Source organism: Pelodiscus sinensis, chromosome 3 (assembly GCF_049634645.1).
Source record: "Pelodiscus sinensis isolate JC-2024 chromosome 3, ASM4963464v1, whole genome shotgun sequence".
Classification (NCBI taxonomy): Eukaryota; Metazoa; Chordata; order Testudines; family Trionychidae; genus Pelodiscus; species Pelodiscus sinensis.
Genome location: NC_134713.1, coordinates 190551978 through 190570340, shown reverse-complemented (window position 1 = coordinate 190570340; position 18363 = coordinate 190551978). Strand labels below are relative to the sequence as shown.

At 42.4% G+C, this 18363-nt stretch overlaps 1 protein-coding gene across 17 annotated transcripts in view; it reads left to right on the top strand.

Annotated features, from left to right (window-relative positions):
* The window catches only part of PLCB4 (phospholipase C beta 4), a 329261-nt gene that overhangs the window by 266400 nt on the left and 44498 nt on the right, over positions 1 to 18363 (top strand). For all 17 annotated transcript variants that reach the window (XM_075925710.1, XM_075925708.1, XM_075925695.1 and 14 more), the window contains 4 exons: positions 5007 to 5095; positions 5892 to 6042; positions 9836 to 9885; positions 10001 to 10066. In XM_075925710.1, coding sequence (XP_075781825.1) covers positions 5007 to 5095; positions 5892 to 6042; positions 9836 to 9885; positions 10001 to 10066 — 356 coding nt within the window. The remainder of the gene's footprint in view (positions 1 to 5006; positions 5096 to 5891; positions 6043 to 9835; positions 9886 to 10000; positions 10067 to 18363) is intronic.

Genomic DNA, 18363 nt, shown 5'->3' with positions numbered 1-18363 from the left:
GGGTTAGGAAAAGCATGCACCGTTTTGGGTTTGGGTTTGGGTTTTTTTCACGTGGTTTGCTAGTTTTCTGTGAGCTGTTTCAGTTCTCTTGTTCTTAATGACCACAGTACACAATACCGGTCTGAATAAATACAAAATGGGGCAGCAGAGTTTAAAAAGAGGCTTTTGTGATATATAGAGCATGTACATAAGTAAGCACTAACATAGAGAGAGTGTACATAAGTAAGCATTATATTATATTATATTATATTATATTATATTATATTATATTATATTATATTATATTATATTATATTATATTATATTATATTATATTATGCAAGTTAGACATCTATCAGGGATGGTCTAGACCAGTGGTCCCTAATCTTTTGGAGCTGCCGGGCACCCGGGGATGGGGCTGCTCACGCGCCGGGTGCGTCCAGAGCCAAAGCTGCCAATTCGCCGTGCACCTGGAACGGCGCCCCCCATAGCCACACACCCAGAGCCAGTGCCCCCCATGCGCTGCGCGTCCAGGCGTGGGGCTGCACATTCGCCGCGCACCCGGGGACAGTGCTCACTGTGCGCCCGGGTGCAGGCCCGCCCATTCGCTGCACGCCCAGGGCCAGCACTCCCCATGCACCGTGCACCTGGGGCCAGCACTCCCCGTGTGCTACGCACCCGGGGGCGGGGCCACCCATGCACCCGGGGCTGGCGCCGCACATGTGCTGCGTGCCCAGGATGGGGCTGACCCCGAGCACTTGGCGGGCGCATGTAAATGCCCCAGCAGGCGCCATGGCACCCACAGGCACCGCATTGGGGACCACTAGTCTAGACGGTACTGGGTCCTGCCATGGGGGCGGGGGACTGGACTCGATGACCTCTCGAGGACCCTTCCAGTTCTAGTGTTCTATGATTCATTTGTGTTGTGAGTTCTGTGTCTATAACATATGCTTTCTAGGGTTACAGTGGTTATACACAACTTTGTTGTTGTTGTTGAACTCACAGCTTCAAAAGTTTTTAGTATTCAATCACCTTACCAAAAAGACCATAAAAAAAGGAAAATTTAAGCATAGGACAAGTGGTGGGGTGGAAAGAATGGTGAATAATTTACTTCCAAAAGAAACTTTGAGCCTTTGATGAGGTTTATAAATGATTGATAACACAATTTGCAAAGGTTTCACACTCCCACACACTTAAGGAGCTGCTTTTTTTTTTTTTTTTTTAAGTTCTTGAGATTCAAGGTCCATTTTTAAATACTGTGTCATGGTTGGAGGATCGAGGCAGGCATGGATTTTTGTTAAAGGGTAGGATCTAGGGACTGGAAGGGCAGCTGCTCAGTTAGAGGAGAGGGAAAATACTCAGGGTGCTGGGACCATTATGTGCTTGGGAGAAAGCTATGCCCATTTCATATCTGTTGGACGAGTGAGGAGAGAGGATACCAGTTGGTGGGCAATAGTGGAACAGTCTATTTTAGGCAGGCCCACCGACAGTGTGGGGGAAAGGGGACAGCTGCCCTGGGGTCTTGCGATTGCTTGCCCGCTGCCATTCTAGTGCAGTAGTGGCTAGAGCACAGGCCTCTTTAATTCACCACTGGAGCACCGTGCACGATGTCCCAGGTGGTGCTAAGGGCTGGGAGGGAGCGTGTCGTGGTCTAGGCAGTGCTGAAGGTTGGCTGCTTCCGTCCCCACCCTGTCCAGGAACACGGAGCTGGCCCCCCCCACACACACACTTTGCCCTGGGGCTCAGCGAGGCTGTTCTCTCCCTGCTTTCAGGTGGTTAACTGAGCTGTCTAGGTAAAAACAAAATTATTTAATGCAACTTACATATCTCGTACAAACATACTGATCAAGTAGATACTAAGAACAGAGGGTCTGATTGTTCATTTTTGACTTGGGCAAAACTTCCAGTAACTTCAGAGGGATGTTTGCCTGCATAAGGACTGCAAGATTATCCCCCAAATTCTAACTGGTTCATAGTTTTTTTTCCTGGACTAGTGTATGCATCCCTAGTCTTGTTCTTTATCTATGACATCACAACTAGTTACTTTGAAAATAGCCATTATATGACACACAATTCTGGTATGTGAAATAACATTCAGATTTGTATAAAAACCTTGACTGCTGAAAGCATCACTTTAGAAGTACAGCGCTGTTTTACTAAGACTATCTGGAATTCACAACCAAAGAATGGTTCTTTACTATAAGCAACCAGAAGATGGGTTACTTTTTAAAATCACAATATTCTGTATTTAAAAAAGTCCACCATGAACATGGTATTGTGTCTGAGGGGAAGTAGTCAAACTCACGACTTTCCTTCCAGCGTGTGAGGAAGGGGTTAGTTGTATTTTATCTGAATAATCAGTTGTGTTCCTCCAGAATACAGTAAAGTTAGAATATCATCCATGATGACTCTCATGATGTCCATAATAAGAGTGCAGGCATATTCTGTACAATAGTGAATGGTTGAATCAGGATATAGCTTTTAGGTAAGAGAATGGATTTCTGTGTGATACTTCTTCATCTCTAAGGCCCATTTAGTATTAATTTATTTAAAACTAGCAGAAATACCTGGTGTTGCCCGGGGAAAATATAGTAAAAGGTGTGATGAATGAACTACATTAATGACATTAACATAGCATATTTTATTGGAAATACTTTTCTCTTATATATATTATATATATAAAAGTTGACAGCGGGGAGTGCAATTCAATTACTGCTAAATTATTGTCAAGTCAAGAAAATTTATTTGTAAAGAGCTGTTTTTACATATATATATATAAATGTCAGCTTACATTGTAAGAACATTTATTTATTTATTTATTTATTCCACGATTTCTTGCGGAACCCCTGACGATGGTCTGCGGAACCTCAGGGTTCCGCGGAACCCCGGTTGTGGAAAACTGACTTAAATCATCAAAAAGGTGCTTCCTGATTCAATAACCCTGCATAAAACACTATATGGGACAAGGTGAATGTTTTCCATGACTGGCAAGGGAGTCAGGGATACTTGCTGTTCATACCATTCTGTAAATGTGCATGGCCCTGTGCAGTAGTTAAACTATAGCAGCTCCAAAGGCTTGCCCTGGTGAGCCCTCAGCAATTTTAATATCATGCCTGTGGGTGTGAATAGTAAAACTCCTGTTTTCTTCAGTGATTCATAATCAGGTCTCCATTCAGCAATGTACTCAAGTGTGTGCCTAATTTGAAAGACAGTGGTTTTACTCACGTCACTAGGACTTTCCTTGTGCTTCAAATTAGGCATGAGTTTAGGTACCTTGTTAAACCAGGATCTAAATACACACATGGATGCAGTGCATGCAGGGTTAATAAAAGAGAACACTCCTTATAGCTGAGATGCTTTTAAGAAAAGGAAGGGGGTTTATTAAGGTTTTTTTGACACAGTTAAGAGAAGGCAGAAGGTACACAGCTTCACTATTGGAAAAATAGTTATGTAGGGGTACGAATCACAAGCAGATAAGAGTGGAAAGTGATTTCACAATCATTATCTGGTAGCTGTCAGCAGAACCACTCAGATGAAGGGAAGAAGAAAAATAATCTAAAATGAGCTTTTTCTACACCCAGCAATTTTCTGTGCATTTTGTCCCTCTCCTGCTCTTTCATAGCGGATGTGTGGGAGGGGAAACAGAAGGAGATGTTCACACAAAACTTTGCCTGTAGGACTTAGATTCTTTGCCCACAATTGGGTCTGTCCCTGTCCCTCTCTCAGTTGACAAAAATAACCTGTGAGTTCTGTTAAGGGGTTCATGCTTGAATGCTTGATCCATTGTAAGGTTCATCACTACTTAAAATCAGGCCGGGGTGGGGCGGGTCTGCTCCCCACACTTTTAAGGAGCAGGAATTCTTCTGTCGGTATGCTCCAACCAGAAGGGCTTTAAGAGCAACAGGGTCACAACACAATCCTAATTTACTAATTGATTTATGTCCTCTTTGTTGCATCCCAGACTTGGGCCTTGGCAAGGTGAGAGGGATGAGCAGTAGTGCTGACATGAACCATACAGGAGGAAATCTATAAATAAAATATGTCACTTGTACTATTGTTTTAGACATCTGTATCAGTCAGTTAGTTCCCTTCACCTATAAACCATGGAAAAGTTCAGATCTGTTTGTGTGAAGGCATTTTTTTTTCTTCTAAACTGATAAGCATGCCCTTTGGCAACCAAGAGAAAAAATTCAACCAATGTCTGAAGGAAGACAGTGTGGCCTAGTGGAATGATTACTGACCTGGGATTCAGAAAACCTGGGTTTTGTTCTTGGCTCAGCCACCGGCTGTCTGATGACCATGGGCAAGTGACATTGCTCTGTGCCTCGGTTTCTCCTCCATTTGTAAAATAAGAACAATGCTATGGCTCACCTTTATAAAGAACTCTGAGCTCTGCTAAATTGTTGTTATGGCCTGCTCAAAAGCCTTCTGCATAGAAGTCTTTCCATAGATTTCGCAGGGCTTTAGATTAGGCCTTTACTCAACTTGTGCCTAAATTCTCCACCTTAAAATGGAAATAATCATATTCCCAAGCCCATAACTAATAGGAGTATTGTAATGGCAAATCCATTAACGTTCCTCATGCTCACATACACTGTAGTGATGCGGGCCATATAAATAAATGGCAGATAAAATGATTGGAAAGAGTTGGATTCTTTTTTGGGGGAGAGAAGGGGAGGGAGATTCACATGATGGTTATTGTGCTTTTTGGCTGATCCAAGGTAGAACTAGAGTAACCTTGAAATGTAAATTTCGTTTTCTGGAATCAGAGAGGATGCTGAACTGATATGTATAATGATCATGACATTTTTATCTCCTTTTCTCTGCCCAGGGAGAATGAGAGAGTAACTTAAGTAAAAAGCTTACCCAGTCCTACCAAGCTGTCTATGAAAATTTGGCCCAGTGTTGTGGACTGTGGGACATGTGACAAGAATAGAATAAAGCCTTTGTGAAAACTGAATGGCATTGTGCTTTCTGATTGACTCTGAAAAGGTTGAGAAAGTGATAAACATTCGATCTTCTTTCAGATATTGTGGATGCTTTGTCAGATCCAAAGAAATTTTTATCTGTCATGGAAAAAAGAGCAGACCAGATGAGAGCTATGGGTATTGAAACTGTAAGTAAAAATTCACTATGAACATAGGCAAAATAATTTCATATAGTGGACAATGCAAAATACAGGCTACACTTTACGAGACACAATATCACTGCAAAGAGTTTTTGGACTACAACGTTTGGTCAGTTCTCCCACTGATAAATTGTTATTGCAAGTTATTTTCTTGGAGTACATCTACATTGAACAGCTATTTTGGGATACCCCAGGTATCCCGAAATAGCTACCCCACGTCAACACAAGCCATTATTTTGAAATATTTTTTTAAATAACAGGCATGCTATTTCACCATTCCAACAAACCTCGTTGAATGATGGATAAGGGATGGCTCGAAATAGTGCATTATTTCTAAATTTGGTGCTGTGTAGACGCGCCAAATTTCAAAATAGCCTATTTCAAAATAGATTCGAGATAAGATGCACAATTTGCATAGCTCAAATTGCGTTTCTTATTTCAAGTTTAAGGTGTTGTGTAGACGCAGCCTTTGTCATTTTTTCAAATAGAAATCTCTTGTAGTCTTAAATACATGGATACGTGTTGCCAGATTTATTAAAATAGCCTTCCCTGCATTCCCAAATATAGTCACAAACATGAGGAAATTTTTTCAGTCATGGCAGCACATTCATGTATCTAATATTTAAAAGGAGCCGTCCTTATTAATTTTCAGGAAAAAATAGGTTATACGATCTTTGTTTGAAAATAATATTTGAAAACCTATATATGGGGAATTTTCTTTAAAGTAAAACACTTCATTTCTCTTCCCCCTGCAAATGATATTATGTAATAATGCTTTTTCCAGAGTGATATAGCTGATGTACCAAATGACACCTCAAAGAATGATAAGAAAGGAAAAGCTAATAATGCAAAAGCAAGTGTGACTCCTCAGAGCAGCTCTGAACTTAGACCATCTACCACTTCTGGCCTTGGACCTGGGATGGAAACTAGGAAAGGTAAGGGGAAAAGAGCTTTCTCTCCTTTAAATGGTTTAGACGTGTGCTAAGAAGTCCTACCTCATTGTTTTTTAGTCTTGTACTTCCTATTGCTTCTAATCCCACAGGGAAGCTCAAAAAATAAGATTTTACTAATGGTGTCTCTGTCCACTTGGCAAATACTGTTTTATGCACATGTCTGTTGGCACAGAAGCCAACATGGTTGGATTTTATTAAATATCATGCTGATGCACCAGTGTAGTCAATGCCATCAGCAAGTATGCACAGCACTGGGAACGATGTTTATTAATGATCTTCCTGAGTCAGGCTAGTAGGGAAACCTGTCCTCTTGTATACTTAATACAAATTCTTTTGTTTTTAAAATCCTAAGCAGAGTGGTTGATTAATTAAAAAAAACCCCACAAGTATTTAGGATTCTGCAAGGAATCTCCCATCAAATTAGAAATGTTTTAAGGTGTGGCCATACTCTGAAAAGTATCTACAAAATTGGAATTGAGGGCATCCATGTTAAATGATCAAATATTTCCCTATCAAATGAGCTCAGGTTATGAGCAGATAGGTGTGTTTTCATAACTGCTTGTCCTGCAAAATCATTGAGATTCAAATGGGTTCTTTCTCTCTCATACATCATCACAGATAATAGCAGGCCCGTGAAGCCAAATAGGTTTACACAGGTATTATTGAGTGAAACTTGGTAATGTGCCAGAAGGAATAGAATTCAGCTCATTCTCTCGTATCTCCTTGGCTTTGCAGAGATAATTGGAGTAAAAGTAAAACTTATTTTTTGGCAAGAAATTTAGCAGGTAGGGCTGAATACACACCAATAAGTAGAGCAGTTAGAAAAGAAGGTGCATTTCTATACTGTCACTTTTCAGAGTAAAGCAGCTCATGTTTGGAATCTAACCTGCTTCATTTTCCCTCTGACAGTAAAACAGTCTGTTTGTGAATTGAGATACTATGATATAAATATAAAAGTAATGACATTGAATTGTAATATTCATATTTCATTAGAAAACTGTTGTAGTAAACTTATTGTCTGTTAATTAAGAGCATGTGTGTGAATTCAGTTACTAGTCTGAGGAAATAGGTTTTCAGGCTGGTTACCACAGGGCTGGAGCACACAAAATCTACTAGGCTGGGCCTCCCTAGGTTATGATGCGTGAGGAGAATGTGAAGAGAGCCTTTTTCCTTCTCAGTTGGGGGCCACATCAGTAAGGGTTGGGGGGGGCTTCCCCTCACTTGTAAGCAGCCCCAGACTGATTTTCTTTGGGTCAGTGCCCCCCCCCCCCATGCTAAAAAGGTTCCACAGCCCGGGAATAGAGAGTACATTGTGGACAATAGAGAGTTTGTGGATGATACCAAGTTGGGACGGGTTGTGAGAATAGGATTAAAAATTCAAAATGATCTGGACAAACTGGAGAAATTATCTGAAGTAAATAGGATGAATTTCAGTAAGGAAACATTCAGAATATTCTGCTTAGGAAAGAACAATCAGTTGCACACATACAAAACAAGAAATATCTGCCAAGGAAGGAATGCTGCAGGAAGGGATCGGGGATCATAGTGGATCACAGGCTAAAAATGAGTCAGCAGTGTAATATTATTGCAAAAAAGTCCTCAACTGGAGTTCTGTGTCAGGAAAGATGTGGACAAATTAGAGAAAGTCCAGAGACTAGCAATGAAAATGATTAAGGGTCTAGTAAACATGATTGGTGAAAGAAGACTAAAAAAACTGGGTCTGAGTCTGAAGAAAATCTTAAGAGGGGACATGGAAACAGTTTTCAAATACATAAAAGGCTGTTATGAGGAGGAGGGAGGTCGAGTGTTCTCATTAACTTCTCATGATAGGACAAGAAGCAATGGGCTTAAATTTAAGCTGTGGCAGCTTAGAGTGAACATTAAGTTTCAGGGCAGTTAAGCTCTGGAATAAATTGCCTAGGAAGGCTGTGGGAGATCCATCAGTGGAAATTTATGAGAGCAAGTTAGACAAAAACCTGTCAGAGATGGTCTAGATCAGTGGTTCCCAACCTTTTTCCCATGAAGAAACTCCTACAATAATTTTTCATATCCCAAGGAACCCTACCTATGAAAACGTTTGCTTGGCCAGAAAAAGTTGACAGCGGAGAGCGCAATTCAATTACTGATAATTTTTTTCAAGAAAATGTTTTTGTAAAGAGCTGTTTTTTTTATTTATATATATATATATATATATATATATATATATATATATATATATATATATAATGTCAGCTTACATTGTAAGAAAAAAAATTGGAGCATTTTTCCTGTCTCTCTTTCTTTTCTCCTCCTCCTCCTGCCTCTGGGTACATCTACATTAGCCCCCTAGATCGATCTAGGGAGGCTAATGAAGGCAACCAAAATTGCAAATCAAGACTGGGATTTAAATATCCCACGCTTGATTTTCATGTTCCTGGCTGGTTGCCATTTTAGAAATTGACTAGCCCGAAGTAACTGCCTGCGTCTGCACGAGGCAGTGAAACGGGATTCCGATTTAAAGCCCCTAAATTGAATTAGCTGGTAAACCTCATTGCAGGAGATCCATCTAGGGGGCTAGTGTAGACGTACCCTCACTCTCTCTTTCTCTTCTCCTCCCCCTCCTGCCTCACTCTCTCTTTCTCTTCTCCCCCTCCTGCCTCTCACTCTCTTTCTCTTCTCCTCATCCTCCTGCCTCTCACTCTCTCTTTCTCTTCTCCTCCCCCTCCCGCCTCTCACTCATGGAGCCCAAATGTCTGCTTGCTCCCATGCGGCGGCCCAGCTGAGCGGCGCAGAAGTCCCCGCCCGCTTGTGCTGCTTGCTCCCACGCAGCGACCCATCTGAGCAGCACAGAAGTCAGCCGGGCACCAGGGCGGGAGGCAAAGGGCATGACAGATTCTCCAGGCCCCGCCAGCATTATATATTCCACGATTTCTCACGGAACCCCTGATAATGGTCCGCGGAACCCTGGTTGGGAAACACTGGTCTAGATAATACTCAGTCCTGCCATGAGTAGAGGGGTCTAGACTTGATGACCTCTTGAATCCTACACTTCTAAGAATCTGTGATTTTTATGTCCATAAGAGGGCTTCTCTCATCAACAGAGCTACTGACTCTTCCAAGGTGGGTTGACTTCACTGACAGACGAAGCTCTCATGTTGGTGTACTAGCCTTTTCACTGAAGTGTAGCAGTGGTACAGCTAAACCATTTCAGTGTTTTAACTGTACACCGACCCTAAGGTAGTTAATTAAATAAACAGAATGTAGTATATTAGCGACTGACCCAACATTGTATGTAAGAATTAAAGAGGGTCTTGACAGTGAGATTTTCTCAAGGGACCCCATTGACTATGGCTTTGTAACTGAAAGAATGTTAAGGTCTGACAGTAAAAACAGTATTTGCCAGAACCTAAAGAAAGGTAAATTGTGAAATTGCACAAATAGTCTGCTCTGTTTCTGAGCAAGTGATTTTGACATATTCTTGCCTTGCTTTTGTTTGACACTCAAGCTGGAAAGGAAAGGAGGTTGGAATTCAGCTCTAGTTTTATTTTCTTCTTACACCAATAAAATGATGGATGGTACAATGCTGTTGAAAACAAAATTAAATATACCTTTTCCATGTCTCTCCATAATTACATTGTTTTTAAATGGAACTCGGGTGTTTGTTTATGTTATACATTTTAATATGAAATGCATTAATTACTATCTAACAAATATAAGTTGTGGTGAAATTAAATACAAAAACTGATATGTACTAATGTGTCTGAAGTTCTAGATAAAATGTATTGATGCCTTCTAGGTATAGAACTTATTCCTCAAGTGAAGATAGAAGATTTAAAACAAATGAAGGTAAGTTCGGGCATAAACTTTGCAAGATGATATATACATTTGCAAACAGCAAGATTTTATCTGGCATCAGTCATTATGACAACAGGAAAATTGATCCAAGTTCCTTTTTTTGTAGGCTTACATAAAGTATTTAAAGAAACAACAGAAAGAGCTGACTGCTTTAAAGAAGAAGCATGCCAAGGTATGACAATTAGAGTTCCAAGGGCCAAAGCTGAATTAAGCTACCCAGTCTCAGCTACGTCAATTGTGTAGCTGAAGTCGAAATAGCTTAATTTGGCTTTTAGCACTGGCTGCACAGCAGGAAGTCAAAGGAAGAACTTCCCTTACTCCACGTGAAATGAGGGCTACCATGAGTTGGAGTAAAAATGTCGAGCTGGAAGACTTATTTCGAAATAAAGGCTTGTAGTGTAGACGCGCACTGCATTATTTCGAAATATCATTAGTTATTCTGAAATAATGCTGCTGTGTAGACATAGCCTAAGAGTTTGGGGAAACACACCTCACACACAAGTTTACTCCCTTTATTTAAAAAAAAGTCAAATCGTTCATAACCATAAACAGAATGTAATGATAGTCAATGGGAAAACTAGGGATAAGTAAATTGGGTTAGCAACAAGTAGATATTTATTTTAGCCTGCACTAAGGACATCCTTCAATAGGCACTATTTCCCTTGAGAACTTTTGAATATCCCTTCAGCTTCCTGCACAATTTTGTTTGATTTCTGTAAAGAGCAAAAGATCACCCTTACTAGGTACTGGTTTCTGCTAGCCTCTTAGATAATTGTTTCTAAGTGTTATGGAAAATTTTGAGAATTAGGTAGATGAAATATGCTGTATCAAAGACAAAGAGTGTAGGAGTTGCGTGGAAAGAAAATGTAGGTGGAGAGAGTAGATGAAAAATTAGATCCTTTCTTTGTTCTGTGTATAATAATTACAGTGTGGGTAGTCACCTTTTGCTTGATATTATTAGCAGTAGTGTCCAATTTATTGGTCCCCTACTACTGTGTTTCATAGCATAATATGGCATGCACAGTTCCCTCCCTCCCATACTCATAGTATGTCCCTAATTATGCCTGGTATGACAGGAAACATAACAAGTGAAGAAAGTACCAAGATTCTGAATTTGGTCCCATACTGGCAGCATAGAAAAGCACCACATGGCTTTATCGTCAGTCATGTCCTTGTTATTAAGTAAGTGTTCTTTGATATCTTTGGAGTCATATGCTGAGGATTCATTTTCATTGCCTGCTTGGATTGATAGATGTGGCTGACCAATTGTAGTGTCTGAAGTTTCATCAGAACCTGCAGCAGCATCTTTTTCCAGAAAAGCCCTTGTGTTTATCTTCACAACCGTAGCTGGGCTGGTAACTATCAGAGAACTAATAATAACATTAAGCACTTTTAATACAAGGCTTTTCATCTTCAAAGCACTGTATTAAAATTAAGTAATTAAATCTGAAGGCCCCCTCTCTCCCTCCATGAAAGACGGAAGTAAACACAAGTTGAACCTTTCTAATCCAGAACTCTCTCATCTGGAAACATCCATCGTCCAGAATGATTTTAGTTAGTCAGATTTCCAGTTTTCATGGGTGTGGCCAAGTTTCCCACAGTCCCATAAAGTTTGTTTACAGGCACCAGTCCTAGCTCTCAGTGTTCTGTGCTGTTATTTAGCTTGAATTTACCCCTAAATGTCTTCTAAGAGCCCAGGAAGCAGCAGAAGTGTTGATAATGCTGCTAGACAATACTGACCTCTTGTGGTCCAGAAAATTCTCTCATTCGGAACGAGTCAGGACTTGTGGGTGTCAGACTAGAGAGGTTCAACCTATATTATTCTTTTACAGAAACTGAATTTGTGAATATCCAGAGTCACAGTAAATTCAGTTTTAAGAGCCAGAATTAGTACTTCTGTCCTGTGATGATGGGCACCCTTCAAGTATCTGAAATATACAGAATAGATCATGGGTCCCTAAACTCTTAGGTAGGGAGGGCCTCACCTTAATAGAATGTGTATCTCTTGGACGCCTGTTGGCCATTTGCAATCCATTATGTTATCTTCTCCCCCATGTGGGATTACACATCATTCCTGTGACAACTGCAGCTATAGTTTGCACAGAAAAGTAATATTAGGAAATCATTTGATGTATTTTTAGCTGTCTTATAATGCAGTGTGGCAGCTTTAGGAAGGAGGAGAGAGACATGACGTCTGCCAGCCACGATCAGCTAGAGAAACTCTGCATTATTGGACTCACTGAATCCAAGAACTACAGTACTGCCCCACCTTTGGAAGCTCCTGGCCTTGAGCCTCCTAAATTTGGAGGAACACATAATATAAAGAAGATCGTTTTCTTTTGTTTTACAAAAGGTTTTCTCTCCCTTCTCCTTACAAAGATGGCCTTGAATGCACAAATTTATATGAACTAATTGCTGGCTTGACAAGAACAAGCAGCGAAGTTCCATTTTGGCAGTAGAAGGCCTACTACCAATCCATCCCCTTTCCTCTGCATGCTGCTTCGTATGTAAAATGAGTCCATTAAGTTTGTGTCAGGTCACACAAAGAAGCATTTAGCTAACCCTCCCCAAATTCCTTGGGCTCATTTGGTGATGTGATAATGGCATAAGTTATGTTGAAAATCTAGGGGGGGAAAAACACTTTTGTAGGTCCAACCAAAAGTTCCATAGCCAATCATGTTCCTGATTCTTAGTTCTGTTCTTAGACCTCTATTCTCCTCTTTCTAACTCCTGCTCTGCACCAGGGGAAAAATTGAAAAGTTTCCCATCATCCTAACATCAGTTCAACTGAATAAACAGAATGAAACATTGGGAACCCCCTAAATTATTCATACCACCGTGGTTTTCAGCACTGCGTTGTCTAGCCCCATTCAGACAGTGCCATCTGCCATTATGCTGGCTACCCTAGGGTTTCCAATACTGGTAACAATAGTCAAAGGCTCGGCTAAACAGTGGAGAAATTGTTAGCATCACTTCTGGGTTGATGATCAGCCACAGGAAGGTCTGGTGAGAGAGAGGGGCCTTGAAGGCTGAGGCAGGAATTGGGCACTTGGCAGTGTTAGTCTTTCTACTCTCTTCATGTAGCTGCTTTTTGAAAAACTAGAAAATTACAAAGCAAAAAGAAAGCTTGTTGGTAAAACTTTCAAAAGTGCCTCAGTGATCTGTGGGCCCATTGACTTGCAGTGAGTCTCTTCTCCAAAAGTCCCATTTGGAAAAGGGGCTTAGTTATCCAGATTACTTAGACACTTCTGAAAATGCCCCTCTGAGTCTCCTGTGTGCCATTTCCATTCAGAGGAATTCCAGTTAGAGGTAATTTTGATGTTGCAGCATGATGAATAGTGGGAGAATACCAGCAGAGCGGACTGATTCAGCTTTAGGGGACCCGACAGGGAAAAGACTGAGCAATGTACCTTTAATAAGTTTTCAACAGGTGTCTCTTTCACTCACAAAGCAACATTCATGTCTCTTTGGGTGTGTCTAACTACATGGCTCCGTCAATGGAGCCATGTAAATTAGGCTGATCGGCAGAGGGAAATAAAGCCACAATTTAAATAATCGTGGCTTCATTTAAATTTAAATGGCTGCCGCACTCTGCCGACCAGCTGATGATCAGCTGTTTGTCGGCAGATCGGGGCAGTCTGGACGCGCTGCTGTCGACAATGAAGCCTTTGTCAACCGGTGCAGGTATGCCTCGTGAAATGAGGTTTACCTGCGCCGGTCAACAAAGCCTTCCTTGTCGACAGCGGCGCGTCCAGACTGCCCGGATCTGCCGACAAACAGCTGATCATCAGCTGGTCGGCAGAGCGCGGCAGCCATTTAAATTTAAATGAAGCCGCGATTATTTAAATCGCGACTTCATTTCCTTTTGCCGATCAGCTTAATCTACATGGCTCCATCGATGGAGCCATGTAGTTTAGACACGCCCTTTTACACAAAAGCAATGTTCCCTGCTTTTATTTTCTTTAAGTATAAATGCTTATCAGACTGCGTATTTCTAAAAACAGTGGTAGAAATATGTCAACAAAGAACAGATGCAAAAGTGTGTCTTGAAGTGAAGACCTCGTGTGTGTGCATGGGATAATAAATGGTTGAATAAAACCATGCTGTGTGTGTGTGGGAGTATGCTAACGAAAATGCACTGGTGGGGGTAAGTAGGAGTCGCACAGAAAACTGTCAGGGGTGGAAACCTTTCCTATGTTCCTGTTAACAAGAGGCTGAAACTCCAGACAGGAGAAATGAAAAAGGCACAATAATCTTCGAAGGAGCTATAAAAATATCTGTATGTTTTTCTTTAAAGACAACATGCCCGTTTATGTTTCATGTAAAATGTGTGGACTGTTGAAAATACAGCCAAGTCTGTTTTTTATACCTATGCTGTGAATTGTATACTAAGTAGGCAGGTACCTGGATCATATGAATTGCAGAAGCGTACCTGCTGAGTAACCTCAGAATTGGTAGCTGCTCATTTTCATAGCCCTTAATAAAATTAGAACGTCCCATTTTTCCTTAATATCAGAATAGCAGTTTTGCTGATGAATACGGATGTTTGGATTTGTGATGTTTGGGAGTGGTGAAGGAGAGATTTTATTCAGGGGATTATAAGCAATGCAGATGAGAAGTTTATATGCCAAGCTCTGCAAAGGCAAGATATTGCTTTTGAATACATCTTGATAATTTAGAAGAGGATTCAAAGGACTAGAGGAACAATAAGACATTAAAGCAGGAAAACAAATTGGAGGGAGGACAACTTCAGTGCTTCATCTCGATTGTGATGACAGGCCACACTTTTTGTCTCAGCTTCAGTCTGCAAAGGGACCTTTCAGTCTGACCAGCATTTTGATTGAAGTAGGGCTCTCTGAGTGCGCTCCTTGCACCTGAGATTGGAAGCTTAGTGCTAGAAGTGTCCATTAGTCTGTGGCTGTGCCATTCTCCTCCTCGTGCTTCAAACCAAGGTCTTACGGGATGTCAAGGACCAACTAACTCTTCTGGTTCTGTGCTACCTTCTGAGGTGTGAGAGAAAACCCATTCAAGTGTCCACAGTGCTTGTTAGCATTCTTCAAAAATCATAGTTAGTTATAAATAGTTTAAAACCTGTTTTTGATCATTTATAGGTAGGTGTTTGGTAGTCACAGGGGCTTTCAGGTCCCTGTCCCCTAACCAGGCACCATCCTCCACCCCCACCCCATACCGGATGCCTGTTATGCCCAGGATCCAAGATCTGTGTGGCTTGCCTCCCTGGGCTTTCACAATCAATCACAGCATGTGCCCCTGTTTGCCTTGGGAAAGCCAATATCCCCTGTAAAAGTAATGTCTGCAGGACCTTTCTTAGCCATACCCGTCAAGCCCATGCAGACAACTTTAGAAGATTGCTGATGGATGGTGCAATGAGGTACCGGTACAGTACTGGCAGATCCTCTTCTCCCCCGCCCCTCCCCCTTCTATTGGGCAGAGGCGCCCTTCCAAGCACAGTGGTCTCTGGCTCTAGGAGTAATCAGAGCAGAGCTAAAGTCTCTTCCAAACAAAGATGTGAGGAAGGTAATAGCCAACAGTCTCACAGTGAGAAATCCCCCACCAAATCCTCATCTAGAAAAAGGACCTCCCCTCCAACACCTTCTAAGTCAAGTGAGACTCCATTGCCCCACACAGGAGCATGGTTACTCGCTTCCCAGCAAGAGTGTCCCGAAACCAGCTGCAGCTGACGGGTTTCTGCACCTCAGAAAAAGCTGAACTGCTGGAATTCTATTGGGTAGTTCTTAGCACCGACTCTCAGGTTTCAAACCAAATCTTCTACCTAGCCATAGCCTGACCAAACAGGCTGGGTGATGGATGCTGAGTTAGGGAACTGTCTGGAATTTGGGATGCTGCCAAGGTTGGGCAGGAGAAAGGAAAGCTTCCCGTCTTGACGGCACGACAGCAGTCCCTGCAGAGGGCTGGCTCGTAAGCCTGCATAATTGTGGCTGCACCCTGAGCCTCTTTTCTAGAAGACCTCTGTGCTAAGGGGTAGAGAGACACTGTGCTATGCTGGTCGCCTGCCCCCGTCCTGCTGAGATGAACTGCCTACATTCAGCAACGGTCTTTTCCTCTGTAGCTCTGACATACTAGCAAGATTTGCTACCAAAGAAGGAGTGTAGAGGAGAAAGAGAAATTTGCTTGAAGAGCAATCACCTTTGGGGGTTGAGTGATTTATTTTTTTAACAACCATATTTTGGTGACGGCAGCATAAATATTATTCTTAAAAGCCTCAAGTAAGATAGATAATCTAAGCACAGGCCACATCTCGCGTCATTGTTGCATTTGCTAGGCACATTAGTATCTTCCATTTTACAGCAGAATCCATTCTCCAGGGTTTCACTGTGTAACTCAGAAGACTGACAAGGCAGTGACATGAGCTTGTAACAGCTTGTTTTTCCATATGGTCTTGTTCTAAGATTGTGCAACTTCTAACCTTCTTCATATGTCTTTGCGTATGACTCTCCTCCTGCATATTCGTATTCCCCCATCCTTTTGCATTATGGAAGAGGTAGAGTTCTGTTGTGCTGGCACCAATTGTTTCAGTGTGTGCATGCCTTTCCTTTATGCCTCTCCAAAGGTTGGGCTTATTGTAGAAGGGTATAATCACAGTCCATTCGCTTACGTTGAGAACCAATCCTACTTCGTTATAAAAACGTGGAGATTGGTTTTCAAGATTTTTAAAGTAACTGAAGTTAACCCGCTCAAGTAGCATGCTGGCATGAGAAATAACTATTTTTTTTATTGAGGAAAAAAGAATCGCAAGTTCCATTTACACTTAGCACTAGCAGCAACGTGCCATCATTTGGTGGCACACACTGTTGGTCCCATGCTGGACCAACACCAAAACTGATCTTTGGCGGTGGGGTGGGGAGTGGAGAGGGAAAAAGGGGCAGTATCAAACTGACTATATCGCTGGAACTATAAAGAGAGCATGGATCCACCCCACCCCACCCCACCCCAATTATTTAGCTTCCAATAGATGTTTGGGAAAAATGTATTCTTCTAGAAGTGTGCATTGAGGGGATTAATATTCCCATTAGTTGAACATACTCATTGGGATCTGCGTGCATGTGTAAATGGCAGCATGATTTTGTCTGGACTACAGCTGGATGCGTACATGGTGCCAGATTTCATCCCAATCCTCCTGTGCTATAATTCTGTCCTTCCGGAAATCGTTTACCAACTGGTTTCAAGAGCATGCCAGTCGTAGCACCTGGGTGGATTATTTGTGCTGTTTACATTTTCAGCAAGTACTGGGTTTCGGCATGTCTATAAAGTGCTCACGCAGCAACCCAATGCAGTAGGTCTTCGTGTGGCAGGTGGGAAGGAAAGGGGATGACGCTCCCTTAAGGGTCTGTCCTGCGTTTGTTTAGGGAAAGGAGACTTTACCTCACTGCTCACTGGGACAGGAAGTGGCCAGATCAGGCAGGTGAGCGCCAATGGGAGGGAAGATGGGTGTAGCGCGTGCAGTCCAGAAAGAGCACACGCTCTCTGAGGAGTCAGCAGCCCCAGCTCTCCCACCCAAGACATCCAAGTAGGTCTGGGGTTGGGTATGATCTGCTATGGGCAGCATGTTTGCTGCATGTTTCCTCCTTTGGGGCTAGGAAGGAATTTTCCCCCCACCTACCCCTGCCACATTGGTCAAGAAATGGTGCCTTTTGTCATCTTCCTCACAGCAAGTAGGGGATCCAGTAAGGTGGCTAAGCCAGACAGATCAAGACCTTGCAATTTGGTAGGTAGCAGGAGTCCTGAACTCATTCCATTGAGGGTTTGAGTCCCTGATAAGCTGCTGATGGCAGTGGATTTAGGGACAGCATCCCCTAAATCAACTGGAAAAGGGAGTTTTGCGCTCCTACCATCTGGTACAGCAAGAAGACAGTTCCCTTCATCTTTTCCAGGCCCTATTAATTGTCGTATAAGGAGAAGGTGCAGAGCACCCTGTGACAGGCTAGAGCCAGCTTGGGAATAAGGAGGTGCTGATGGCAGAACCTTCCAAATACGTAGTGTGACAGGGTCAGACTAGAGGGCTAGATTAGAAGGGGAGAGAGGCAGCTCTGAACATCAGGAAACCATTTCCTAATTAGCCGGAGCCTATTTCAGGGTAGCCAGGAGCATCTGACCTGTAGTCAACATGGCTGGAGTGAGAACAGCCAAGACAGGGTTGCTGTAAATCAATTAAGGGCTAGCTGATTTCACTTCAGGTGGCCACGGGGCCTTTCAAAAAGCCTTCCCTGCTGGGTGGAAGGTGGAGAGAGAGTAGGCAAGGAGGTTAAAGTGAAGTGGAGACTATACCAGATAAGAGAGAATCAGAAAAACAGAGAGAGAGAACGTCAGCATTGCCAGAGACAGTGGGACAACAAGGAGTGTTTGGGCTCCCTTCCACAAGCAGCCTGCGAGGCCAGCCGGTAGCTGGGGAGGACTGTTACTCGGCTCAGGCTGACGGTGGCATCTGCCCCA